The sequence below is a fragment of the Oncorhynchus tshawytscha genome, linkage group LG12 (genome assembly GCF_018296145.1).
Source record: "Oncorhynchus tshawytscha isolate Ot180627B linkage group LG12, Otsh_v2.0, whole genome shotgun sequence".
NCBI classification, from domain to species: Eukaryota; Metazoa; Chordata; class Actinopteri; order Salmoniformes; family Salmonidae; genus Oncorhynchus; species Oncorhynchus tshawytscha.
In genome coordinates, this window is record NC_056440.1 from 47,814,483 (window position 1) to 47,842,201 (window position 27,719).

Consider the following 27,719-nt stretch of genomic DNA (forward strand, 5'->3'; position numbering starts at 1 on the left):
GTGGCAGCATCATTCTGTGGGGATGTTTTTCAACGGTAGTGACTGGGAGACTAGTCAGGATCGAGAGAAAGAAGAAATGGAGCAAAGTACAGAGACATCCTTGATGAAAACCTGCTACAGAGTGCAGAGGACCTCAGACTGGGGCAAAGGTTCACCTTCCAACAGGACAACGACCCTAAGCACACAGCCAAGACAACGCAGGAGTGCCTTTGGGACAAGTCTCTGAATGTCCTTGAGTGGCCCAGCCAGAGCCCAGATATGAACCCGATTGAACATCTCTGGAGAGACCTGAAAATAGCTGTGCAGCAACGCTCCCCATCCAACCTGACAGAGCTTGAGAAGATCGGCAGAGAAAAATGGGAGAAACTCCCCAAATACCGGAGTGCCAAGCTTGTAGCATCATACCCAAGAAGACTCAAGGCTGCAAACGCTGCCAAAGGCGCTTCAACAAAGTACTGAGTAAAGGGTCTGAATACTTAGGTAAACGTGATTTAAGTTTGTTGTATACATTTGCAAACATGGTGTATTGTGTGTAGATTAATGAGGTGAAAAAAACTATTGAATCAATTTTAGAATAAGGCTGTAAACAAACTGTGGAAAGTCAAGGGGTCTGAATACTGTATACAGTTGAAGTTGGAAGTTTACATACACCTTATACATTTAAACTCTGTCTCACAATTCCTGATATTTAATACTAGCAAGAATGTCCTGTCTTAGGTCAATTAAGATCACCACTTTATTTTAAGAATGTGAAATGTCAGATTAATAGTAGAGAATTTAAAATCAGCTTTTATTTCATTCGTAACATTCCCAGTGGGTCAGAAGTTCACATACCAAATACTAATTGAGTGTAGCATTATCTATAAATTGTTTAACTTGGGTCAAACATTTCAGGTAGCCTTTCACAAGCTTCCCACAATAAATTGGGTGAATTTTGGCCCATTCCTCCTGACAGAGCTGAGTCAGGTTTGTAGGCCTCCTTGCTTGCACACGCTTTTTCAGTTCTGCCCACAAATATTCTATAGGATTGAGGTCAGGGCTTTGTGATGGCCACTCCAATACCTTGACTTTGTTGTCCTTAAGCCATTTTGCCACAACTTTGGAAGTATGCTTGGGGTCATTGTCCAGTTGGAAGACCCATTTGCAACCAAGCTTTAACTTCCTGACTGATGTCTTGAGATGTTGCTTCAATATATCCACATAATTTTCCCTCTTCATGATGCCATCTATTTTGTGAAGTGCACCAGTCCCTCCTGCAGCAAAGCACCCCCACATAATGCTGCCAACCCCGTGCTTCACGGTTGGGATGGTGTTCTTCGGGCTTGCAAGTCTCCCCCTTTTTTCCTCCAAACATAGCGATGGTCATTATGGCCAAACAGTTCTATTTTTGTTTCATCAGACCAGTGGACATTCATCCAAAAAAGTGTGATCTTTGTCCATGTGCAGTTGCAAACCGTAATCTGGCTTTTTTTAATGGCGGTTTTAGAGCAGTGGCTTCTTCCTTGCTGAGCGACCTTTCAGGTTATGTCGATATATGACTCGTTTTACTGTGGATATAGATACTTTGTACCTATTTCCTCCAGCATCTTCACAAGGTCCTTTGCGGTTGTTCTGGGATTGATTTCCACTTTTCGCACCAAAGTACGTTCATCTCTAGGAGACAGAACGCGTCTCCTTCCTGAGTGGTATGGTCTCATGGTCCCATGGTGTTTATACTTGCATACTATTGTTTGTACAGATGAACGTGGTACTTCAGGCATTTGGAAATTGCTCCCAAGGATGAACGAGGCTTCTGGATGTCTACAATTGTTTTTTCTGAGGTCTTGCCTGATTTATTTTGATTTTGTGAAGAGGCACTGAGTTTGGATGTATTTCAAGGCCTACCTTCACAGGGACACCTCCAATTGACTCAAATAATGTAAATTAGCCTATCAGAAGCTTCTAAAGCCATGACATCATTTTCTTGAATTTTCCAGCTGTTTAAGGCACAGTCAACTTAGTGCATGTAAACTTCTGACCCACTGGAATTGTGATAGTCTGTAAACAAATGTTTGAACATTTGTGGAGTGGTTGAAAAATAAGTTAATGACTCCAGTCTAAGTGTATGTAAACTCCTGACTTCAAATGTATAAGCTGACATTGCACACTGTATGCCATATATAGTGCCGTGTTGTGCCTACCATCCCAGCTGAGGCCCTGCAGCCCGTCTCGCAGTAGTTTGCAGTCTCGGTTGAAACGCCACGCATCATGCATCACCTCATTCAGTTTCTCGTCCTCATTCTCCCCTGCCACATACACACAGTTAAGTGTCAATTGTCTGTGCTGTATACCAAGTAAATGTGTAAGTGCAAACATGTCTGTTTGTCTGTGCTTGTCAATAGGAGATGTACACCTGTATTGGTTGACGTGAAGCGTTTGTGTGTGTGTGTGTGTGTGTGTGCGTGGGGGAGACTGACCAGCCTGTGGGAGGATACACTGAGCGATGACGTCTCTGAGTTTCTCCAGGGCCACATTGGCGTCCTCGCCGCCGTTCTCTGGATCGTGGATGAAGAAGCCATCCCTCTGCTTGCTGCTGTACCACAAAACACACAGTTAGGATATACATATACCAGACACCAACCACACACACATGTTTAGTTTAGCAGTGCTGTTGAAAGTCACTCCTCACTACGGGCTCTACAGTTAGACAATGTGAAGCAGATCCTAACCAACTACAAAAGAGGCAGAGAGGCATGTAACAAGACAGGCAGGCAGACAGAGAGACCAACGGACCCTAGGAGTTTCCTTTTCCTCAGGATGGGGTTATTGACGGAGTTGAGTGGCTTGAGGCTGATGTTGAGGTCCTGTATTCTCATGTTAGCCAGCTGTTCAGCATGGGCCTGCTGGATCCCTGCTACCATTGCCTGGCAGAGGGAAAGAGTTGGCGGGAGACAGGAAGGGTCACAAGGCAAAGTGTTACACCATGAACATTGAAGTTTTTAAGGCAGTCAGCAAAAGTTTGGACCCCAGAGTCTCACAGCCCTGTATGACATATGACTGGGCCTAAGTAATGCTTTGAGACAGAGAGCATTTATATAGCTCTATCTCTGTCCATCCATCCAGGCCCACCTTGTCCATCATCATCTGTGCGGAGGGCAGCACGTTGTCCAGGGCCTCTGTGCAGTTGAGCCAGGGGTGTTCCAGTACACCCTCAATGGTCAGCCTCTCCTCAGGCTTCACCTTCAGCAGCCTACAGAGGGAGAGTAATATTAGTGAACTAGACTGTTCCTACTCAATCCAAACAATACAGCACTAAAACACTGGTTGCGGTCCAAATTGGTTTTGCCTAAAATATCACTGATGAACCATGCCATCTGTTTTGAGACACCCACAATCCATGTTGGGGAGGTATTTAAGGACAATATCCTTGGCGCATACACAGTAAGACCTGCTGTAGGGACGTACTTGCGGACAATGTCCTTAGCCATTTCAGAGATCTGGCTCCACTCGTCCTCGGGGAAGTCAAAGCTGGCCGTCATGATCTTTTTGCGCATATCCTTGGGGATGGTGCGGCTGTGGTGCTTGGAGTAGAAGGGAGGGTAGCCACACAGCATCACGTAGATGATCACCCCCATGGACCACAGGTCACAGCTCTGTACGCACAGCAAGGGAAAGTGAATGAGCCAGGCCATAGGGATAGAGAAAGAGAACTTGACACAACCCTGCAAACAACACTGATGTCATATAGTGGAAATATGTTGCAGCATGCGAAGATGCTTGCGAGATGTTTTTGTAAATTCTTAAAAACAAATAGATGCTGCCATTTGTGGGATAATGGTTTGTCGTGGCTGAGGTAGGGTAGTTGCTCACCTTGTTATAGGTGTATGGGGTGGGTGAGGTAGGTATTATTCCAGACTTTTCCTTCTGGTGTCGCCTTTGAGCCTCAAGTACCTAGGGTGAGAGGAGAAGACGACACTCATTGAAGAAAGACTTTTTTTTTTTTGTTAAATGCTCCCCAACCTGGTGTCAGAACTGAGCAGAGCACCCATCCTTACCTGAGGTGCAACGTAGTAAGGAGTGAACTGTGGGGTCATCAAGTCCCCCTGGTCAATCTTTGCAAATCCAAAATCGCACAACTTCACCGGTGCATCCTAGAACATGAAAGGGAGAACGTCAGAACATATTTCCTAAAAAGGTGAAAGGACTCTTGCAACGTGCTTGTTGTAGCCTATTACTAGACAGCTGTAGTAAGAGCTCGGTGTGTGCGCATGCACATTTCCCCGTAAGTCCATCTATCCCCTCACCAGGGAGTTATCCTTGAAGAGCAGGTTCTCTGGTTTCAGGTCTCGATGTGCAATATTCAGTGAGTGACAGTATTCCAGGGCCTGGCCGATCTGATGGGGGACAGAGGAAACTCAGACATCGGCTCAGCTACACAACGTTCACAGGAAGTTATGTTATTAATACACGGGTGCATTAGAAGCCTGAGAGGAGGAATTTGTCACGTTTGAATGTGCATAAATCTAATACACACCATTTAGCAAACACTTTTATCCAAAGTGACTTAGTCATGCGTGCATATATTTTCCATATGGGTGGCCCCAATAGGAATCGACCCTTGGTGTTGCAAGCACTTTGGTCTACCAACTATACCACAGAGGAATTTTAGGGTTACCTGTTTGGTGACCTGGCTAGCCATCTTCTCTGTAAAGTGTCTGTGCTGACTGATCCTGTGGAACAGCTCACCTCCCTCCATCATCTCCATGACGATCAGTAACCTCGCTCTGCAGCCACATGGAAGTGGAAAATTAAGGCAATCAAGGCATTTTCCTCTACTCAAATCTGGGGTAAAGTTTTTGTTTTGTTGTTACATCTGAATGTCATGGTTACCTGTTGTTACATTTAAACAGATACACGAACACTAGGTGCAGGAGCATAACACGTAAATACACTATGTAGCAATTCGATAAAAACATTCACATGTGTTTCAAATGAGCCCGTCAATAACATGCTGTATGTACTGGTACATTGGACTTGCTCCTCCTCACCTTGGAATGGATTCGTGAGGAAACTGCACACTATTGGCGTACACCTCCATAATCTGCACAATGTTGGGGTGTGTAGCACACATCATGTGGAGCCGCACCTGAATCATGGACAGAACAGGGAGTTAAAGGTAGACTCAGTAAGATGCCTGACGCACAAAGTAAACAGTAGTAGTGGGTCAATTTGGGAGGGAGGGTGACATGTGACTGCATTGCTCGTTTCGACTTCACCTCACGCAGCTGATCAACTGGAGGTGCTTTATCAGGGAAGTATGTCGTGGGCTGGTGATGACATTGGGTGGGTGAGTGACAGACACAGCCACCCTGAGTATTAGTTGAAGAGTGGAGATAAGACAAGACACACAATGACGAAAGACGAGACAAAGTGCATGCCCCCGAATGGAACACTATTCCCTATATAGTGCACTATTTTTAGCCCTAGAGCCCTGGTTAAAAGTAATACACTACATAGGGAATAGGATGTCCTTTGGAACGTAGACACAGGAGACTCAACGCTGACCAAACAGACACCGACAGCACAGACGACAAACAGACAAGGACGTACAAAAGACAATCGGAAAAGTAAAACAATGGTTCAAACCTCATTTCGGGCCTTGGGACGATCAATTAGGATTTTCAGGGCCAATCGTTCCTGAGTCGACTTCTTCACACAAACTCTTTGGAGGGGAAAATAAACATTTAATATATATTCAATATAAAAATACTGAGGCATTTTTTCATGGTGCACGGTAGTCCACTCTATTATTAAGTTAAATGTGCAATATGCAGAAATCGCTCCTCCATTTCCTGCTTGGTAAAATTGGAATAGTTGCCGACTTTCAGTTTGTGATAAAAACAAGCAGTCATTGTGTAGAGAATCATTTTACCATCTAAACTGCAGTAAGATATTTTTCATAATAAAAAAATACTTTCAGTTTTGTACACCAGCTGGAAATAAAAGTAAAAGACACAAAAACCTAACGGAAAGCATAGATATGGCGCACACTGAACAGATCTACTGCTTCTTAGACTTCAATGAGAATTACAGATCTATAACTCGCATTTGGTCGTGTCGCCCAAAAAGTTACATTTTGCAGATTTAAATAAAAGTAGGCCTAATACCAGTACTAGGCTAGTAGGATAAAATTTGTTCCTAGAAACAAATACAGTCCCCAACGAGGACCAAAATATTCAATCAAAACCTCTGCTCCTAAACTCAGATTACATTACGAATTAAGTCTAGCCTATCCTGGAGGTACATTTTGCTTCAACCAAAGATCAGTAGGAGTGAAATACCAGAGACAGACAGATGTTACAAGGAATAGTCCACCTGTTAGAGGGACTAGGTCCCCACCTATTGGCCTTCAGGTGTACTGAACTTTATGTACTATGGTTCCATTCTGGGCCGTCGCGGCATTCCATGGTTTCCATGTTAACATGACTGAAGTATTCTCAAAGCTCTGAGCCATTATTATCACACAAACATGGTGTCAGAAGTAACTGAACCCAAAATAAGTGTACATCACTTTGCTGGAGTCTGCAGTGCACTGCTGCTGTAAGTACCTTAGGATATCAAGGTTTTGGCATCAGCATTAGCAGCAAGCTAGTTAACTAGCAATTTGTTTCTTGTTAACTAGCTCGCATACAGTGTCAGCATGGCTACCAACATCCCGCCGCCAGCTGAAACTAAAATGACTGACGATTTAGGCAATAACTGTGTTAATTTTATGGCCGAGTTTGAAGACGATCTGCTAGCCTCTGGATTATATGAAAAATCAGCTGAAGTGCAGGCAGCAACACTGAGAAGAGTGATGGGCAGTGAGTCTCATCCCATCTACAAACACAACTTGTATATAACTTGTATATTTTCTTTTATCTTTGAACACTTCATTTTCAGCACCTGCAGACAAGAGGGTGAGTCAATTGATGCTTTTGTGACCCGATTAAGAGAAAGCAGCCTCTTACGACTATGGACAATTAATAGATGAGCTGATAAGGGACAGAGTGGTGTTTGGGATTGCTGATGAGGGTGCTCACTCCAGCCTCTGCCATTGAGATATGCCCGGGCTGCAGTGTTGACAGATAGGAGAATGACGCAGGACAGATCAGGGGACAACAGCATCAACGGATGGCGACCCCGACGGCGGTCTACACTTAAGCAAGAAAAAACCCAACATCAATTGAGTACAGCAGGGGAAAGCCCTGGGACATGCAGATACTGCGGCAACAATCACAGACGAGGACGGGAGCTATGCCCAGCCTATAGTAAGGCTTGACGTCTGTGTGAAATTGTAAATCAATTAGCAAAAATGTGCAGGAAGAAACAAGCCTCATGCCAACTAAACACAGTGGATACCCCAGCCCTGGAAGAGGAACTGGAGAATGGAAATAATGGACATATCTATTCAACCAGGAGCAATGCATGCACAGGGGAATTTTTTTTATTGTCAGCCTACAACTGCACAATGGAGAAAAGCAGTGTCAATTATACTCAGGAGCAACCTGTGACATGATGAGCATAAAGGACAAGATTAACCTTATCTTCAGCAAAACCAAACTGAAGATATATTCAGGTGAGACAATGAACTAAGTATGACTGTGGAGAACAGTGTGTGTGGTCAGGGGAGCAAACATAGAATTGACTGAGATTGTAGAGGCCAATGAGAAAGGCTCAACATGCAAGCAAATTGGGTTAATACACTTCACTATCCCTGCAGAACTGCACAAGGTATAACAGGGAGGTTAAGGGACATTAACTAAGCAGCACCTTGTTACTACATACCAGGATGTTTTCAACGACTCACTACCGGGTGACATTTTCAATAGTCACTACAAGGTGACATCCACTTCGAGCTCGACAACAGCATCACACCGGTGCAGTGTGCCCCAAGAAATGAGACTGTGGCCCTGAAGGCAGCGGACAAACATGAGAGGGATGGCCACCTAGCCACTGTCACAGAGCCTACCGACTGGATTAGCAACATGGTGATTGTCAAAAAAACAGAATCTAAAATGGATTACATGTATTACAAATAAAAACAGATACCTTATTTACATAGGTATTCAGACCCTTTGCTATGAGACTCGAAATTGAGCTCAGGTACATCCTGTTTCCATTGATCATTCTTGATGTGTTTATACAAATTGATTGGAGTCCACCTGTGGTAAATTCAAATGATTGGACAAGATTTGGAAAGGCACACACCTGTCTATACAAAATGTTTCCACAGTTGACAGCTTGGTTTTTGTTCTGACATGCACTATGAGGACTGTCCGTAGAGCTCCGAGACAGGATTGTGTCGAGGCACAGATCTGGGGAAGGGTACAAAAAAATGTATGCATCATTGAATGTCGCCAAAAAACTGTGGCCTCCGTCATTCTTAAATGGAAAAGGTTTGGAAACACCCAGACTCTTCCTAGAGCTGGCCGCCCAGTTCCTCTGGAGAGGGGAGAACCTTCCAGAACCATCTCTGCAGCACTCCACCAATCAGGCCTTTATGGTACACTCCTCCGTTCATCTTTCTCTAGATCCTGACTGGTCTACCAGTCCATGCCACTGGAAAAACATCCCCACAGCTGCCACCACGCTTCACCGTAGGGATGGTGTAAGGTTTCCTCGGATCCTAGGACTCTCAGACCATGAGAAACAATACTCTGGTCTGATGAACCCAAGATTGAACTCCTTGGCCTGAATGCTAAGCATCTCGTCTGGAGGAAAGATGGTGGCAGCATCATGCTGTAGGGATGTTTTTCAGAGGCAGGGACTGGGCGACTAGTCAGGATCGAGGGAAAGATGAATGGAGCAAAGTACAGAGAGATCCTTAATGAAAACCGTGCTCCAGAGCGCTCAGGATTTCAGACTCGGGTGAAGGTTCACCTTCCAACAGAACAACGACCCTAAGCATACAGCCAAGACAAAGCAGAAGTGGCTTCGGGACAAGTCTCTGAATGTCCTTGAGTGGCCCAGCCAGAGCCCGGACTTGAAAGGCGATTGAACATCTCTTGAGAGACCTGGAAATAGCTGTGCAGCGACACTGCCCATCCAACCTGACAGAGCTTCAGAGGATCTGCAGAGAAGAATGGGAGAAACTCCCCAAATACAAGTGTGCCAAGCTTGTAGCATCATACCAAAGAAGACTCAAGGACGTAATCGCTGCCAAGGTGCTTCAGCAAAGTACTGAGGAAAGAGTCAGTACTTATGTAAATGTCAGTTGATTTATTTTTTTATACATTTGCAAAAATGTCTAAAAACCCGTTTTTGCTTTGTCATTTATTTATTTAACCTTTATTTAACCAGGAAGGGCTCATTGAGATTAAAATCTATTTTTCAAGAGCGCCCTGGCCAAGATAGGCAGCACCAAGTCATTTAAAAAAAATTACAGACAGACAACATGAAAAACTACAAGTAATCTAGTAAAAACCATTGAACTCACAAAAGTATAAAACATCAAATTAAAAACATTGACAGGTCAGGGAATCAGCCTCAAAATCCTTCATCAGTGATTTATAAACACCAATCGGGACAAGTTCTTCCAGTTTAAAAGTATTTTGTAAGGTCTTCCAAGACGATGGCGCAGAGTACATAAAAGCCCTTTTACCAAATTCAATTCGGACATTTGGAACAGTTAGCAGGATAAAGTACAGCGAACGAAGAGAGTACCCACCACATTTCTGAACAATAAAAAAAGGTAGTAAACCCAAAATGGCTTTGTAAATAAAAGTATACCAGTGACTGAGCCTACAAGTGACTAGAGAAGGCCAGCCAACCCTGGTATACAAAGTGCAGTGGTGCGTAAGGATTTTGCAGTTTAAAATAAATCTAAGTGCCATGGTAAAGAGTGTCAATTGATCTCAAACACTGAGCGGAAGCATTCATATATAAAATATCCCCATAGTCTAGTAAAGGCATAAATGTAGCTGATTCTAGCCTCCTTCTGGCTTCAAACGAAAAACAGGCCTTATTCCTAAAATAAAATCCCAATTTCAGCTTCAATATTTTTGTAAGTTGTTGAATATGCAATTTAAGAGGCCGTCATCAATTAAAATTCAAAAGATATTTATATGAGGTTACAACCTCAATCTCCTTGCCCTGACAGGTAGTAATAGGTGAAAGGTTCAGAGGTCTATTTCTTGCATTAGAAAACACCATTAGTTTAGTCAGTATTGAGGATAAACTTCAATTGACACAAGGTATGTTGAACAGTATAAAAAGTTTGCATGATCTGGAAAGCTTTTGTAAGAGACGAGGCACAACAGTAAATAACAGTATCATCAGCATAAAATTGAAGTTGTGTCTAAATCATTTATATAAATAGTGAATAAGAGAGGACCAAATCCAGCGCCTTGGGGCACACCATTCAAGACTGACAATTTAACAGACAAATGCCCATCAAATTGAGTGCACAGAGTTCTATCAGACAGATAGTTTGCAAACTACAGCATGCTCCGAAAGACCTACACTCGACAATCTCTGCCTTAGTATAGCATGATCAACTGTATCAAAAGCCTGAGAGATCAATAAAAAGTGAGACACACTGCTGTTTTTTGTCAAGGGCTTCAGTGATATCATTTAAAACCTTCATGGCTGCTGTAATTGTGCTATGCTTCTTCCTGAAGCCCGATTGGTACATTGATAAAATAGAGTTAGTAAATAAAAACTATTTTAGCTGTACACTTACAAGGGTTTCAAGTATTTTCACCAGGGGTGACAGCTTTTGAGATTGGCCTATAATTATTTTAAAGAGTTGGATCTCCCCCTTTTAAAAGTGGTAGGACAAATTCTGATTTCCAGATCTTTGGAATGTAATGACATTCCAGGGTTAGATTGAACAGAGATGCAATTGGTTCAGCTATGAAATCAGCTGCCAGATTTAAAAAGCAGGGATCCAAAAGATCAGGACCTGCAGGCTTTCTCTGATCGAAGGATTTCAGGGCTTTATTATGTACCACCTGCACTGAGAATGGCAAAAAGCTAAAAGTTTGACCAGCTCTCACTGGTTCATTCACACAGGGTTGTACAGAGACAGAGGACACTGAATCAAACAGCCTACCAGATGATACAAAGTGCTCATTGAAACAATTCAGCATTTCAGTTGTCATATATAGATAGCAACAGAGTCCTTCAAAACACATAACGGTAAATCACTAACATTACTGTTACCAGACAGACTTAATATTATGTGGTATTTGTGCGTAGATTGATGAGGGGGAAAAAACAATTTAATCAATTTTAGAATAAGGCTGTAACGTAACAAAATGTAGAAAAAGTCAAGGGGTAAGAATACTTTCCGAATGCACTGTACATAATGCCGACATTTGATGATGTACTGTACAAGCAGCCAAAAGCACGCAAAAACAGGCGTACCTGTGGGGGGGGGACTCCTGATTGACCATGAGCCTATTGCGGATGACAAACTTATCATCATCTGTGGAGAAACAGATGAGGCAATCCGAGACCATGATGCTAAAGTGATAGAAAGTCAGAGAGGTCCGCTTCCATTGCCACATCCTGTCTGCAGAGGGCCTCAGACCAGACCCAGAGACAATCAGGCAATCCAGGACATGCCCCACCCCAAAGACAACAAGGCAGTGCAGAGGTTCATAGATGTTGTGAACTCTCTCTCTCCAAGGTCATGCCGCGCCTCTCTGAAGTGTGTGAGCCACTGCGGAGACCTCTGAATAAGGAGGTGATGTGGCACTGGCTACCCAAGCATGATGCAGCTGTCGAAGTTTCTTGGCAATTTCTCGCATGGAATAGCCTTCATTTCTCAGAACAAGAATAGACTGATGAGTTTCAGAAGAAAGTTCTTTGTTTCTGGCCATTTTGAGCCTGTAATAGAACCCACAAATGATGACGCTCCAGATACTCAACTAGTCTAAAGAAGGCCAGTTTAATTGCTTCTTTAAATCAGCACAACAGTTTATCTGTGCCAACATAATTGCAAAAGGGTTTTCTAATGATTAATTAGCCTTTTAAAATGTTAAACTTGGATTAGGGGAGGCAGGGTAGCTTAGTGGTTAGAGCGTTGGTCTAGTAACTGGAAGGTTGCAAGTTCAAATCCCCGAGCTGACAAGGTACAAATCTGGCGTTCTGCCCCTGAACAGGCAGTTAACCCACTGTTCCTAGGCTGTCATTGAAAATAAGAATTTGTTCTTAACTGACTTGCCTAGTTAAATAAAGGTAAAAAAAAAATAATAATAATAGCGAACACAATGTGCCATTGGATGGTTGCTGATAATGGGCCTTGGTACGCCTCTAGATATTTCAAAAAAATTAAATAAATGTTTTAAAAAATTATAAAATCAGCTGTTTCCAGCTACAATAGTCATTAACAATGTCTACACTGTATTTCTGATCAATTTGATGTTATTTTAATGGACAAAAAAAATCTGCTTATCTTCAAAATAACAAGGACATTTCTAAGTGACCCCAAACTTTTGAACGGTAGTGTATATACATACACACACTTATTTCAGCTCATGAAAATGGGACCACCTTTACCTGTTGCATTTATAATTTTGTTCAGTATACATATTAAGTGCGTATGTCAACATTGTAAAAATGACCAGTGTTCAATATCTCTTCATACATGGGGCAGCAGTCTAAGTTGCCAGGCAGAGTACCATGCGGTGGCTGGCTAGTAATGGCTGTTCAACAGACTGATGGCCTGGAGATCAAAGCTGTTTTCTAGTTTCTCGGTCACGGCGTTGATACACCTGTACTGTCTCTGTCTGCTAAATAGTAGCATGGTGAACAGGCCATGGCTCAGGTCCTTGATGATCTTCTTGGCCTTCCTATGACACCAGGTGCTGTAGATGTCCTGGAGGGCAGACAGTTTACCCCCGGTGATCCGTTGGGCAGACCGGAACACCCTCTGTAGAGTCATGCGCTTGTGGGCGGTGTAGTTTGCGTACCAGGTGGCAGCCCTACAGAATGCTATTGATGGTGCATCTGTAGAAGTTTGCAATATTGAATCGGAGTATATAGAATCGTGAGAATCACGATACATATCGTATCGGCACAATATTGTATCGTGAGGTCCCTGGCAATTCCCAGCCCTAGCACTGTAAACACACTGAGTGACACCACCTTTAACACTAGTCCCCATCCAGTCTAAGAGCACTGGACTCCTCTGGAGGACCACTCTTCAACCTCATCTGCAGGCCTAATATGCAATAATTTATGCATCTCCTACAAATTAGTTAGTATCCCTGGGCAAACTAGGCAAAATAGGGCAAACTCAGAAGAATGCTCACCTAACAGGTCCACTGATCCCTGCCCCGAGCTTCTGTGTCCAGTTAATGTTGTACTCTTCCAAGATGGAGGTCTCCTAAGAGAGGGGGAGGAGGACAAACACAAGAGATAGATATTGGAAAAATGTCACACACTAAACAAGTATAGGCAGCAGCATCCCTGTTCACAGTTAATATTGGCTAATCCCTCTTTTGCTAGGTCAAGCTCCTGTTGTGTTGACACTTGGACCGAATTGTAACGCATAACAATTACTCAAGGCTTTTCTTGGACCAGAGACCTATCCCTTACCTCTGGGCTCTGCTTCTAACAATTCTATCCTATGGCTAGCTACAGCATATTTGACAAACAGCAAGGGAAGAGTTGTTTTTAAAAGCCTAAATGCTTAGGGTAAACTCAATTGCCACTTGAAGCATTTCCTTTTCAGTCTAGTGGACCATTCTGGCCCTTGAAGCTTTTGGTGTGCAGTCTGGCTCAAGCTGTGTTCCAATTCTCGGTGAAACGCTATTTCAAAAACCCACCCTCTCTCCCATCCTTAGCACATTCTAACCCAGCTGTGTGAGCAGGGGCCACTTGGATAAGATATTATGGCTGATATGGATGCCCAATGACACACTAAGTGTAGTGGAGAAGAGCAGGGGAGACTAGGCCAGGCAGCTGAGGGGTTGTCTGCGGATTATTAGAGGTCCACACTGGGAGGCTGGCTGGGTAACATTTAAGACAAACCTGGAGAGAGGAAAGGGGGTTCACACTTCACAGGGCGGTACATAGCCTTAATACATTAAAGTGTTTCCAGCTAAAAGCATCTGGTAGGCTAATTAGTCTATAATACCCTAGCCCAAATTTAGGAACCTTTTAAAATTATTTCGAAAATGGATTCCAAGTAGAGGAAACATGTCCGCGCAAAGCCAGACCAAAACATAGCATCTAAAATCTGGATTTCATATGTTCTTGTTCACTGCTCGGCAATGCAAACGGCACCTCTCCAATCAGAACCTTCTACCTTGTCAGCTAGGGGATTTTAACTTGCAACCTTTCGGTTACTAGTCCAACGCTCTAACCACTAGCCTACCCGAGCTACACCAAACCCTGCCCCCAACTACACCAAACCCTGCCCCCAACTACACCAAACCCTGCCCCCAACACTCAAGGAGAGAGCAGTTGCTCGATCACTCTGCATGGTCAGATGGATGCATAATTGTTGGTGACATGCTGCTTTCCACAAGCATTCTATAATTACACTATTCCTTTGTGTATCTTACTGTCTGCAAACTACTGTTTGCTAGTTTGTCTTAGCAAGGTGTTGCTAAAATAATTTGTTAGCTGCTAATGTTAATCGCTAGTTAGCTAGCTTGGTAAGTGTACTAAGAGTCAGAGCAAACTTAGTTATCTAATACCGCCTAGTACCAGTGCTGACGTAGGCCTAGATAAGCATGTTTGTGTAACAGTATCAAATCAGATAGGAATAAGGATGAATATATTGGCTAGCTAGCTACATGAAGTATGCAAACATGTAACTTAACACCTAATTAGGGTCACCTGGAAACACTGACGAAAACTTTGGTTCCTATTCTGTAATTTTTATCCAAGATGGCGTAGCAGTCAGACACCTTTGTCCTCCTCTTGTCCCGTCTCGTGTATATCTTTTTATATTTTTCTTAACCTCAACTTCAACATACTCTCCTGCAATTCACCTCACCCAATGTGGTATGGATCTGCTATTTTCTTTTCTTTTGAACCGGAACCCCCAACAGAAGCTAGCCAGCTAACTAACTACTAGCTAGTAGTCAGCTAGCGGTCATCAGCTAACCTTTAGCCCGGACAACTCTTTCCAGTCTGCACAGCGCGACTCAAACCAGAGCAAATCGGACTTGTTTTTCTCCATATCTCCGGATTCCTACCGCAAGCTCTGAACCTTTTCACCTGGATCATCGCAGCTAGCTAGATGCTATCCGAGTGGCCACTCATGGCTAACGTCTCTGTCCCGGAGCAAGAACCAATTAGCCTGGAGCTAGCCTTTGCTAGGCCCATCTCCCGGAAAGCCGAAGAAGTCCATCAGCCACTTCTTGGGCTACAATACCTATTTTGCCAATTGGCCTGGACCCCCTTCACTGCCGACACTGAGCCCAGCTGATGCATCACGTCTGGACTACAGACGTAATCTGCCCGAGGGGGGTTTTCAACTGGCCCCTCCATCATGACGTCCCCTGAATGCCCATCTGCTAGCCGCGGCCCGCTAGCTGTCTAGAGCATATCGGACTGTTAGCTGAAGAGGCCCATCGGACAAATTCTTTGGCCACTATACCTATTTTGTCAATTAGCCTGGACCCTTTTAACACACAGAGCCCTGCTGATCCATCACGACTACTCTGCCGACGTAACAGCACGAGGGGGCTACAACAGACTTCTTCCGTCGCGACGTCCCTCTAAGGACCTTCTGCTAGCTTGCTAGCCCCGTCCCGCTAGCTGTCTGAATCGCCGTGTCTCTAGCCCACCGAGCTACTCATTGGACCCCTATGATCACTCGGCTACGCATGCCTCTCCCTAATGTCAATATGCCTTGACCATTACTGTTTTGGTTAGTGATTATTGCCTTATTTCACTGTAGAGCCTCTAGCCCTGCACAATACGCCTTAGCTAACCCTTTAGTTCCAAACGTGGTGACCTCACCTGGATTAAATTATGTTTCTAGAGACAATATCTCTCATCGTCACTCAATGCACAGGTTTACCTCCACTGTATTCACCTCCTACCAAACCTGTGTGTACATTATGCCTTAACTATTCTACCATGCACAGAAACCTGCTCCGTTTACTCTCTGTTCCGAATGTACTAGACGACCAGTTCTTATATCCTTTAGCTGTACCCTTATCCCACTTCTCCTCTGTTCCTCTGGTGGTGTAGAGGTTAATCCAGGCCCTTCAGTGGCTAGCTCCACTCCCATTCCCCAGGAGCTCTCATTTGTTGACTTTTGTAACCATAAAAGCCTTGGTTTCATGCATGTTAACATTAGAAGCCTCCTCCCTAAGTTTGTTTCATTCACTGCTTTAGAACGCTCTGCCAACCCGGATGTCCTAGCCGTGTCTGAATCCTGGCTTAGGAAGACCAAAAACCCTGAAATTTCCATCCCTAACTATAACATTTTCTGACAAGATAGAACTGCCAAAGGGGGCGGAGTTGCAATCTACTGATAACCTGCAGAGACCCTGCAGAGTTCTGTCTTACTATCCAGGTCTGTGCCCAAACAATGAGCTTCTTTAAAAATCCACCTTTCCGGAAACAAGTCTCTCACCGCTGCCGCTTGCTATAGACCACCTTCTGCCCCCAGCTGTGCCCTGGACACCATATGTGAATTGATTGCCCCCCCATCTATCTTCAGAGCTCGTGCTGTTATGTGACCTAAACTGGGACATGCTTAACACCCCGGCCATCCTACAATCTAAGCTTGATGCCCTCAATCTCACAGAAATTATCAATGCACCTACCAGGTACAACCCCAAATCTATAAAAACGGGCACCCTCATAGATATCATCCTAACCAACCTGCCCTCTAAATACACCTCTGCTGTCTTCAACCAGGATCTCAGCGATCACTGCCTCATTGCCTGCGTCCGTAATGGTTATGCGGTCAAAAGACCAACCCTCATCACTGTCAAACGCTCCCTAAAACAATTCAGCGAGCAGGCCTTTCTAATCGACCTGGCCCGGGTATCCTGGAAGGATATTGACCTCATTCCGTCAGTAGAGGTTGCCTGGTAATTCTTTAAAAGTGCTTTCCTTACCATCTTGAATAAGCATGCCCCATTCCAAAAATGTAGAACCAGGAATAGATATAGCCCTTGGTTCACTCCAGACCTGTCTGCCCTTGACCAGCACAAAAACATCCTGTAGCGTTCTGCATTAGCATCGAATAGCCCCAATGATATGCAACTTTTCAGGGAAGTTAGGAACCAATACACACAGGCAGTTAGGAAAGCTAAGGCTAGCTTTTTTAAACAGAAATTTGCATCCTGCAGTAAACTCCAAAAAGTTCTGGAACACTAAAGTCCATGGAGAATAATTGCACCTCATCACAGCTACCCATTGCTCTGAGGCTAGGACACACTGTTACAACCGACAAATCCACTATAATTGAGAATTTCAATAAGCATTTCTCTACGGCTGGCCATGCTTTCCACCTGGCTACCCCTACCCCAGTCAACTGCCCGGCACCCTCCACAGCAACCCGCCCAAGCCCCCACCATTTCTCCTTCACCCATATCCAGATAGCTGATGTTCTGAAAGAGCTGCAAAATCTGGACCCCCTACAAATCAGCCGGGCTAGACAATCTGGACAATCTTTCTAAAAATTATCTGCAGAAATTGTTGCAACCCCTATTACTAGCCTGTTCAACCTCTCTTTCGTATCGTCTGAGATTCCCAAACATTGGAAAGCTGCCGCGGTCATCCCCCTCTTCAAAGGGGGAGACACTCTAGACCCAAACTGCTGCAGACCTATATCTATCCTACCCTGCATCTCTAAGGTCTTCGAAAGCCAAGTAAATAAATGGATTACTGACCATTTTGAATCACATCGTACCTTCTCCGCTATGCAATCTGGTTTCCGAGCTGGTCATGGGTGCACCTCAGCCACGCTCAAGGTCCTTAACGATATCATAACCGCCATCGATAAGAGACATTACTGTGCAGCTGTATTCATCGATCTGGCCAAGGCTTTCGAGTCTGTCAATCACCACATTCTTATTGGCAGACTCAACAGCCTTGGTTTCTCAAATGATTGCCTCGCTTGGTTCACCAACTACTTCTCTGATAAAGCTCAGTGTGTCAAATCAAAGGGCCTGTTGTCCGGACCTCTGGCAGTCTCTATGGGGGTGCCACAGGGTTCAATTCTCGGGCAGACTCTCTTTTCTGTATACATCAATGATGTCGCTCTTGCTGCTGGTGATTCTCTAATCCACCTCTACGCAGACGACACCATTCTGTATACTTCTGGCCCTTCTTCGGACACTGTGTTAACTAACCTCCAGACAAGCTTCAATGCCATACAACTCTCCTTCCGTGGCCTCCAACTGCTCTTAAATGCAAATAAAACTAAATGCATGCTATTCAACCGTTCATTGCCCACACATCCAGCATCACTACTCTGGACGGCTCTGACTTAGAATACGTGGATAACAACAAATACCTAGGTGTCTGGCTAGACTGTAAACTCTCCTTCCAGACTCACATTAAGCATCTCCAATCAAAAATTAAATCTAGAATCGGCTTCCTATTTCGCAACAAAGCTTCCTTCCCTCATGCTGCCAAACATACCCTTGTAAAACTGACTATCCTACCGATCCTTGATTTTGGCGATGTCATCTATAAAATAGCCTCCAACACTCTACTCAGCAAACGGGATGCAGTCTATCACAGTGCCATCCGTTTTGTCACCAAAGCCCCATATAATACCCACCACTACGACCTGTACGCTCTCGTTGGCTGGCCCTTGCTTCATACTCGTCGCCAAACCCACTGGCTAAAGGTTATCTTCAAGTCTCTGCTAGGTAAAGCCCCACCCTATCTCAGCTCGATGGTCACCATAGCAGCACCCACTCGTAGCACACGCTCCAGCAGGTATATCTCACTGGTCACCCCTAAAGCGAATTTCTCCTTTGGTCGCCTTTCCTTCCAGTTCTCTGCTGCCACTGACTGGAACGAACTGCAAAAAAAAAATCACTGAAGCTGGAGATTCCCATCTCCCTCACTAGCTTTAAGAACCTGCTGTCAGAGAAGCTCACAGATCACTGCACCTGTACATAGCCTATCTGTATACAGCCCATCTATTTACCTCATCCCCATACTGTATTTATTTATTTTGATCCTTTTGCACCACAGTATCTCTGCTTGCACATCCATCTTTTGCACATCTACCATTCCAGTGTTTAATTGCCATATTGTAATTACTTCGCCACCATGGCCTATATATTGCCTTAACTCCCTTATGACCTAATTTGCACTCACTGTATATAGACTTTGTTTTCTTTTTTTCTAATTGTATGACTATGTTTTGTTCAATTCATGTGCAACTCTGTGTTGTTGTATGTGTCGAACTGCTATGCTTTATCTTGGCCAGGTCGCAGTTGCAAATGAGAACTTGTTCTCAACTAGCCTACCTGGTTAAATAAAGATGAAATATATATTTTTTAATTAATTCCTCACTGCTGCCCGTTATAATCCAACTACAGAATTATATTATATTCAATGATTCCAACAGTTCAATTAACTGATCATTTTAACTAATAATATGTACAGTGTGGAAATTATATAATTAATAAAAGTGCAGTAAATGCAGAAATAGATAAAAACGGTTTTGTTTGGAGTTGGACTGAACAGTATAAATGGAAAAAAACATATTGAAATCCCTTAATTTATGTGTTGCCACCTTAGGGTCATGAACTACCCCGAAGGCATATTTAGAACTTATTTTAATTATATTTGTGACGCTTGACACGCTTAAAGTCCCGCCTTTCCCATCTCATTGGTTTTTACCAATGTGGGTGATTGAAAGATGAACTGACGTCCACACTCCAGTCCAGTTGGTAGCGGTAATGTACCTTAAAGTTGGTTGCCAACCTCCATATAAAAGTCCAAAGAAGAAGAAGCGAGCGAGGAGAGATTACTAGAAACAAACTCTGTTTAACCTTTCATCTGTGGATTCATTGTCGGAATCGCATGCATGTTGATTTTGTCCATCCACACCAGACGTGATCAGGATGCACAGGTTGAAATCCGTTTTGTTACCAAAGCCCCATATGCTACCCACCATTGCAACCTGTATGCTCTCATTGGCTGGCCCTCGCTACATATTCGTCACCAACCCCACTGGATCCAGGTCATCTATAAGTCTTTGCTAGGTAAAGCCCCGCCTTATCTCAGATCATAGCAACACCCACCCGTAGCATGCGCTCCAGCAGGTATATTTCACTGGTCATCCTCTGGCCGCCTTTCCTTCCAGTTCTCTGCTGCCAATGATTTGAAAGAATTGCAAAAAGCACTGAAGCTGGAGTCTTGTATCTCCATCTCTAACTTTAAGCATCAGCTGTCAGAGTAGGGCACTGTACCTGTACTAGAGGTCGACTGACTATGATTTTTCAACGCCGATACCGATTATTGGAGGACCAAAAAAGCTGATACCGATTAATCAGCTGTTGTTTTTTTTTGTGTAATAATGACAATTACAACAATACTGAATGAACACTTATTTTAACTTAATATAATACATCAATAAAATCAACTTAGCCTCAAGTAAATAATGAAACGTTCAATTTGGTTTAAATAATGCAAAAACAAAGTGTTGGAGAAGAAAGTAAAAGTGCAATATGTGTTATGTAAGAAAGCTAACGTTTCAGTTCCTTGCTCAGAACATGAGAACATATGAAAGCTGGTGGGTCCTTTTAATATGAGTCTTCAATATTCCCAGGTAAAAAGTTTTAGGTTGTAGTTATTATAGGAATTATAGGACTATTTCCCTCTATACCATTTGTATTTCATTAACCTTTGACTATTGGATGTTCTTATAGGCACTTTAGTATTGCCAGTGTAACAGTATAGCTTCCGTCCTTCTCGTATTCAACGACAATTAGCGCGCGCTAACTAGCTAGCCATTTCACTTCGGTTACACGAGTCTCATCTCGGGAGTTGATAGGCTTGAGGTCATAAACAGCGCAATGCTTGACGCACAACGAAGAGCTGCTGTCAAAATGCACGAAAGTGCTGTTTGAATGAATGTTTACGTGCCTGCTTCTGCCTACCACCGCTCAGTCAGATACTTAGATACTTGTATGCTCAGTGAGATTATATGCAACGCAAGACACGCTAGATATCAAGTAATATCATCAACCATGTGTAGTTAACTAGTGATTATGATTGATTGTTTTTTATAAGTTTAAATGCTAGCTAGCAACTTACCTTGGCTTACTGCATTCGCGTAACAGGCAGTCTCAACGAGAGAGAGGCAGGTCGTTATTGCATTGGACTAGTTAACTGTAAGGTTGCAAGATTGGATCCCCTGAGCCGACAAGGTGAAAATCTGTCGTTCTGCCCCTGAACAAGGCAGTTAACCCATCGTTCCTAGGCCGTCATTGAAAATAAGAATGTGTTCTTAACTGACTTGCCTAGAAAAAATAAACGTATAACAAAAAAAAAAATGTAAATTGGCAAATCGGCGCCCAAAAATACCGATTTCCGATTGTTATGAAAACTTGAAATCGGCCAATCCGATTAATCGGTCGACCTCTAACCTGTACACAGCCAATCTGTAAATAGCACACTCAACTACCTCATCCCCATATTGATATTTATCTTCTTGCTCCTTTGCACCCCAGTATCTGTACTTGCACATCATCATCTGCACATCTATCACTTGTAATTATTTCACCTCCATTGCCTATTTATTGCCTTACCTCCCTAATCTTCTACATTTGCACACACTGTACATAGATGTTTCTAGTGTTATTGACTGTACGTTTGTTTATGTGTAACTCTGTTGTTGTTTCTGTCACACTGCTTTCCTTTATCTTGGCCAGGTCGCAGTTGCAAATGAGAACTTGCTCTCAAATGGCCTGCCTGGTTAAATAAAGGTGAAATAAAATGAAATAAAAATAGACAATAGTCATTCAAAAACCATGTTAACTATTATTGCAGGCATATTATTATTGTTATTGTGGGCACCCCTTGAAATGAGCGGATTCGGCTATTTCTGCAAATTCCGTTGCTGACGTGTATAAATTTGAGCACACCGCCATGCAATCTCCATAGACAAACATTGGCAGTAGAATAGCCTTACTGAAGAGCTCAGTGACTTTCAACACGGCACAATCATAGGATGACTACCTTTCCAACAAGTCAATTCGTCAAATTTCTGCCATGCTAGAGTTGCCCAGGTCAACTGTAAAAGCGGTTTATTTTATTATTTTATTTTACAGTTGACCTGGGCAACTCTAGCATGGCAGAAATTTGACGAATTGACTTGTTGGAAAGGTAGTCATCCTATGATAGTGAAGTGGAAATGTCTAGGAGCAACAACGGCTCAGCCGTGAAGTGATAGGCATCACAAGCTCACAGAACTGGACCACAGAGGGCTGAAGTGCGTAAAAATAATCTGTCCTTAGTTGCAACACTCACTACCGAGTTCCAAACTGCACCTGGAAGGAATGTCAGCACAATAATTGTTCGTCGGGAGCTTCATGAAATAGGCTTACATGGCCGAGAAGCTGTGCACAAGCCTAAGATCACCATGTGCAATGCCAAGCGTCGGTGGAGTGGTGTAAAGCTCGCCACCATTGGACTTTGGAGAAGTGGAAACGCGTTCTCTGGAGTAATGAATTACGGTTCACCATCTGGCAGTCCGACAGACAAATTTGGGTTTGGTGGATTCCAAGAGAACGCTACCTGCCCCCCTGCATAGTGTCAACTGTACAATTGGTGTAGGAAGAATAACGGTCTGGGGCTGTTTTTCATGGTATGGGCTAGGCCCCTTAGTTCCAGTGAAGGGAAATCTTAACACTACAGCATAAAATGACATTCTAGACAATTCTGTGTTTCCAACTTTGTGGCAACAGTTTGGGGATGGCCTTTTCCTGTTTCAGTATGACAATGCCCCCATGCATAAAGCGAGGTCCATACAGAAATGGTTTGGTCTAGATCGGTGTGGAAGAACTTGACTGGCCTGCACAGAGACCTGATCTCAACCCCATTGAACATCTTTGAGATAATTGGAATGCCAACTGTGAGCCAGGCCTAATTGGCCAACATCAGTGCCCGACCTCACTAATGCTCTCGTGGCTGAATGGAAGCAAGTCCTCGCAGCAATGTTCCAATATCTAGTGGAAAGCCTTCGCAGAAGAGTGAAGGCTGTTATAGCAGCAAAGGAGGGATTAACTCCATATTAATGCCCTGCCAAAATAACTATCGCCCTGTAGCACTCACATTGGTAGCCATGAAGTGCTTTGAAAGGCTGATCATGACTCACATCAACACCATCATCCCGGAAACCATAGACCCACTCCAATTCGCATACCGTCCCAACAGATCCACAGATGACGCAATCTCAATCGCACTCCACGCTGCCTTTTCCCACATGGACAAAAGGAATATCTATGTGAGAATGCTGTTCAATGACTACAGCTCAACACCATATTGGCCACAAAGCTCATCACTAAGCTAAGGACACTGGGACTAAACACCTCACTCTGCAACTGAATCATGGACTTCCTGACGGGCCACTCTCAGATGGTAAGGGTAGGCAACAACATCTGCCACGCTGATTCTCAACACTGGAACCCCTCAGGGGTGCGTGCTTAGTCCCTTCCTGTACTCCCTGTTAACCCATGACTGTGTGGCCAAGCATGACTCCAACACCATCATTAAGTTTGCTGACAACACAACAGTGGTAGGCCTTATCACCGACAAGACAGCCTATAGGGAGGAGGTCAGAGACCTGGCAGCGTAGTGCCAGGACAACAACCTCTCCCTCCATCATGGACTACAGGAAAAGGAGGGCAGAACAGGGCCCCATTAACATCAATGGGTCTGTAGTGAAGCGGGTCAAGAGTTTCAAGTTCCTTGGTGTCCACATCACCAACAAACTATCATGGTCCAAACACACCAGGATAGTCGTGAACCGGGCACAAAACACCTTTTCCCCCTCAGGAGAATTAAAAGATTTGTCATGGGTTACCAGATCCTCAAAAGTTCTACAGCTGCACCCTCAAGAGCATCCTGACCGGTTGCATCACCGCCTTGTATGGCAACTGCTCGGCATTTAACCGTAAGGTAGTGCGTACAGCCCAGTACATCACTGGAGCCAAGCTTCCTGCCATCCTGGACCGATATACCAAGTGGTGTCAGAGTTAGGCCCAAAAAATGGTCAGACGGCAAGCAGTACCGGAGCGCCATGTCTAGGTCCAAAAGGCTCCTTATCAGCTTCTACCCCCAAGCCATAAAACTGCTGATCAATTAATAAAATGGCCACCTGGACTATTTACATTGACTGACACCCCCCCCCCTTGTTTTTACACTGCTGCTACTCGCGGTTTATTATCTATGCATAGTAACTTTACCCCTACCTTTATGTGCAAATTACCTTGACTAACCTGTACATTGACCAGGTACAGGTACCCCATGTATATAGCCTCGTTATTGTTATTTTGTGTAACTTATTTTTTACTTTAGCTTATTTAGTAAATATTTTCTTAACTCTATTTTTGAAATGCAATGTTGGTGTAGGGCTTGTAAGTAAGCATTTCACTGTAAGGTCTACACCTGTTGTATTAGGCGCATGTGACAAATACAATTTGATTTGATGATTTTGGAATGAGATGTTCAACGAGCAGGTTGATACATACACTACATGACCAAAAGTAACTTTCAAAATACAGAAATCATACCCTTATGATCATATCAAATGTATTCTTACATCAGCTGATATCTCAAAGTTCTGTACAGAAACCCAGCCTAAAACCCCAAACAGCAAGCAATATGCAGGCTAGGAAAAACTCCCTAGAAAGGCTATGAGGGGTGGCCAGTCCTCTTCTGGCTGTGCCGGGTGGAGATTATAACAGAACATGGCCAAGATGTTCAAATGTTCATAAATGACCAGCATGGTCAAATAATAATAATCACAGTAGTTGTCGAGGGTGCAACAGGTCAGAACCTCAGGAGTAAATGTCAAATTTTCATAGCTGATCATTGAGAGTATCTCTACCGCTCCTGCTGTCTCTAGAGAGTTGAAAACAGCAGGTCTGGGACAAATAGCACGTCCGGTGAACAGGTCAGGGTTCCATAGCCGTAGGCAGAACAGTTGAAACTGGAGCAGCAGCACGGCCAGGTGGACTGGGGACAGCAAGAGTCATGACGCATTTTGCAGCATCATACAGGGATGATCTCTGTATTTTTAAGTTACATATCTTCAAAACTTGATTGCAGATTTGATCCAAATATTTTGGGACTATGTCAACTATGGACTAATAAAATAAATACCAAAATATACTTTTGGGTGGAGTGTTCCTTTAAGTGGAAAACCAAACCAGGAAAGTTTCATGTGAGATGAAAGAAAAAGTAAACTTTCCAAAACATGTCAGATGTGTAATTTGAAAAGAGTATGTTATGCATGAAACATTTCTTCTTAAACAACAATATCATACCATGAGGAACGAAATGTGTCTGCAATAGAAATAAACAACTGACATTAGTCTTTGAAGTTCAATCTGACTCTTATCAAGTGACATTCCAATACATTATGTAGTGACAGGAGGAATTGATAAGTTACATATCCGGATATTATTTCTGACGATAAATCGTATCATATCATTTTGACAATATCCTATTATTTTTGCGCTAGCTATCTGCACCAAAACTTCTGTATTTTTCCTTAATAGCTGGTTCTAAATGTTCCTTTTAAATATGGAGCCAATTTGTTTTCAACACTTATTTCCATGTCTGATAAACTCGTTCTCTCATGCCTCTCGTGTCCTTCTGCAGCAATATGTTTGGAACCTCGAATCGCAATACATATAGCTATAATCGTGAGAATCGCAATACATATCTTATCGGTACCTAAGTATCCTGAGGTCCCTGGCAATTCCCAGCCCTAGCCTTATGACAACATTAGCAGCACATCCAACATGCAAACAATTGTTCTGTATTCAAATGAATCAACATTACAGTACCTTGATGAATTTGTCTGCGTTGTTATCCTCCGACATGATGTTCCACTGTGGTAGAATAACTTTAAATGATTTCTTTCACAGTTTACAATCAGAACAAAGGGGGTGTCCTTTAACAGTATTGTTAATGTTAAATAGCTAATGTTTTCCCTGCCGGGAACAAGCTACTGGTGACAGGCCAACGCCATGGATGACGCTTGATGTTCGGTCAAAAAAAGCCAGTTGAATGCGTTTACTTTGGTAACCCGACTTGAAGACACCCAGCCGGAGAGAGATGCCTCATGCCAGTTCGTCTCACAAAATACAGTGCCTCCAACCTCTTCCGATCGTCCTGACTTGGCTGTATCGACCATGTAGAGCGACAAAGTCCCAACTGGTTGTATGTAAAGTCGTGGACGGGCTCTAATAGGCGAGCTCACCACTTTTGGTGGGGTGCTGAATGGGGGACAAAGAGTTGGTTATTTTTAGCCAGCATCGAGTGCTATGCTTGAGCACTTAGCTACTGTACTTGCCTAGCTACAGCAGTAGCAAGATAGCCACAGGACATGCACCGGTCTAATGAGCTGCTAACGTTAATTAGCGTGACCCTTCGTCTCGGGGTTCGTTACTGTTAAATGCAAGCAAACTGGCTAAGTGAAATGCGTTGTTGAGAGACCTCATGTGAACATGAAGCGGGGGGAGGTTCGCCGAGTAGCAAAACTCGTCGACGCTAACTTAATTAGCTCGCTAAAAGAGCCTGGCTTGCTAGCAAACCGTCCCAACCATTATTTGCCAGCGAGTGTAAAAGTGAATAGTCATCCAGGTTATATATCACTTAGCTAAACGATAATAAAGATTAATCGTATAGTGACTTAAACCCTAGCAAACTAGCTACGGTTCTTGTCAAAGGAAAAATTGTGTCTAACTAAACAAGAACGGCCTATAACGAAAGCCTGATGAAAATTATACATATTTGAAGACATTACAATTCAAAATATTTGAGGATTGTCATCACGAAACCTTTCAATATCATAGTAAAATATATTAGTAGGATTGAGCCCGGTTCACTTATCACATTTGCGCCGTTTTTATGAAAACAGGCAGGAAAAAGACTGACATTTGTTGGGCCTTGGGGTCCATCCTGTTCAATTCGAGAACAAAGAGGCCGTGCTCTATCTCTGGCGGTGTTTGAAAGGATCAAAACCGTAATGTATCAAGGGTAAATTGTGACTGTACCTGACCTACAAATAATAACGAGTAGTTATTTATGATGCAGTGTTCTTTGTAGGTCAGTCAGTTGGCAGTCGCCTGTACTGTCGGCAGTAATGACGTCAAACAAGACCAGATGTTGAGTGTTGGGCACATTCGTTGCCCAGGCGTTTCTGACGCATACCAGATTCTACAACGCCTGAATAGGTATTTTAGGCATAAAGAAGTTTAAGGAAAACATCAACTCAAATAGTTTATTTTGTGATGGCCACCCAGAAACAGTGTTGCATCTTCTTTGGCATTGTATTTATGCAAGAAAACTGTGGCAAGACATCAGTAGATTTATAATTGAACACATTTATGAAGATCTTACACAATTGTGGAGATATGTACATCTTGGATTCTTTACCTACGATAGAAATAAGCTGAAACATTTTTATGTAATTCATTTAATTATTTTGGCCAAATTTCATATTCACAAATGTAAATGTACAATTACCTTACAAAAATAAATTGAACTGTATTTTAAGACAATTAAATACTCTACTA

The 27,719-nt window shown here is 43.3% G+C and overlaps 1 protein-coding gene across 2 annotated transcripts in view; it reads right to left on the reverse strand.

Moving 5' to 3' along the window:
* Positions 1–26,999, reverse strand: part of LOC112263426 (MAP kinase-activated protein kinase 5) — a 30,059-nt gene extending 3,060 nt beyond the window's left edge. Inside the window, exons 1-13 of one of the 2 annotated variants that reach the window (XM_042330724.1) lie at positions 25,986–26,999; positions 13,281–13,354; positions 5,626–5,701; positions 5,028–5,125; positions 4,655–4,763; positions 4,284–4,373; positions 4,035–4,130; positions 3,850–3,930; positions 3,445–3,632; positions 3,109–3,229; positions 2,773–2,903; positions 2,457–2,572; positions 2,181–2,285 (exon numbers count right to left, since the gene is read on the reverse strand). In XM_042330724.1, coding sequence (XP_042186658.1) covers positions 2,181–2,285; positions 2,457–2,572; positions 2,773–2,903; positions 3,109–3,229; positions 3,445–3,632; positions 3,850–3,930; positions 4,035–4,130; positions 4,284–4,373; positions 4,655–4,763; positions 5,028–5,125; positions 5,626–5,701; positions 13,281–13,354; positions 25,986–26,021 — 1,321 coding nt within the window. In that variant the 5' untranslated portion in view covers positions 26,022–26,999. The remainder of the gene's footprint in view (positions 1–2,180; positions 2,286–2,456; positions 2,573–2,772; positions 2,904–3,108; positions 3,230–3,444; positions 3,633–3,849; positions 3,931–4,034; positions 4,131–4,283; positions 4,374–4,654; positions 4,764–5,027; positions 5,126–5,625; positions 5,702–13,280; positions 13,355–25,985) is intronic. The other variant, XM_042330725.1, reaches the window with a different exon arrangement.
* Between the last annotated feature and the right edge of the window lie 720 nt (positions 27,000–27,719).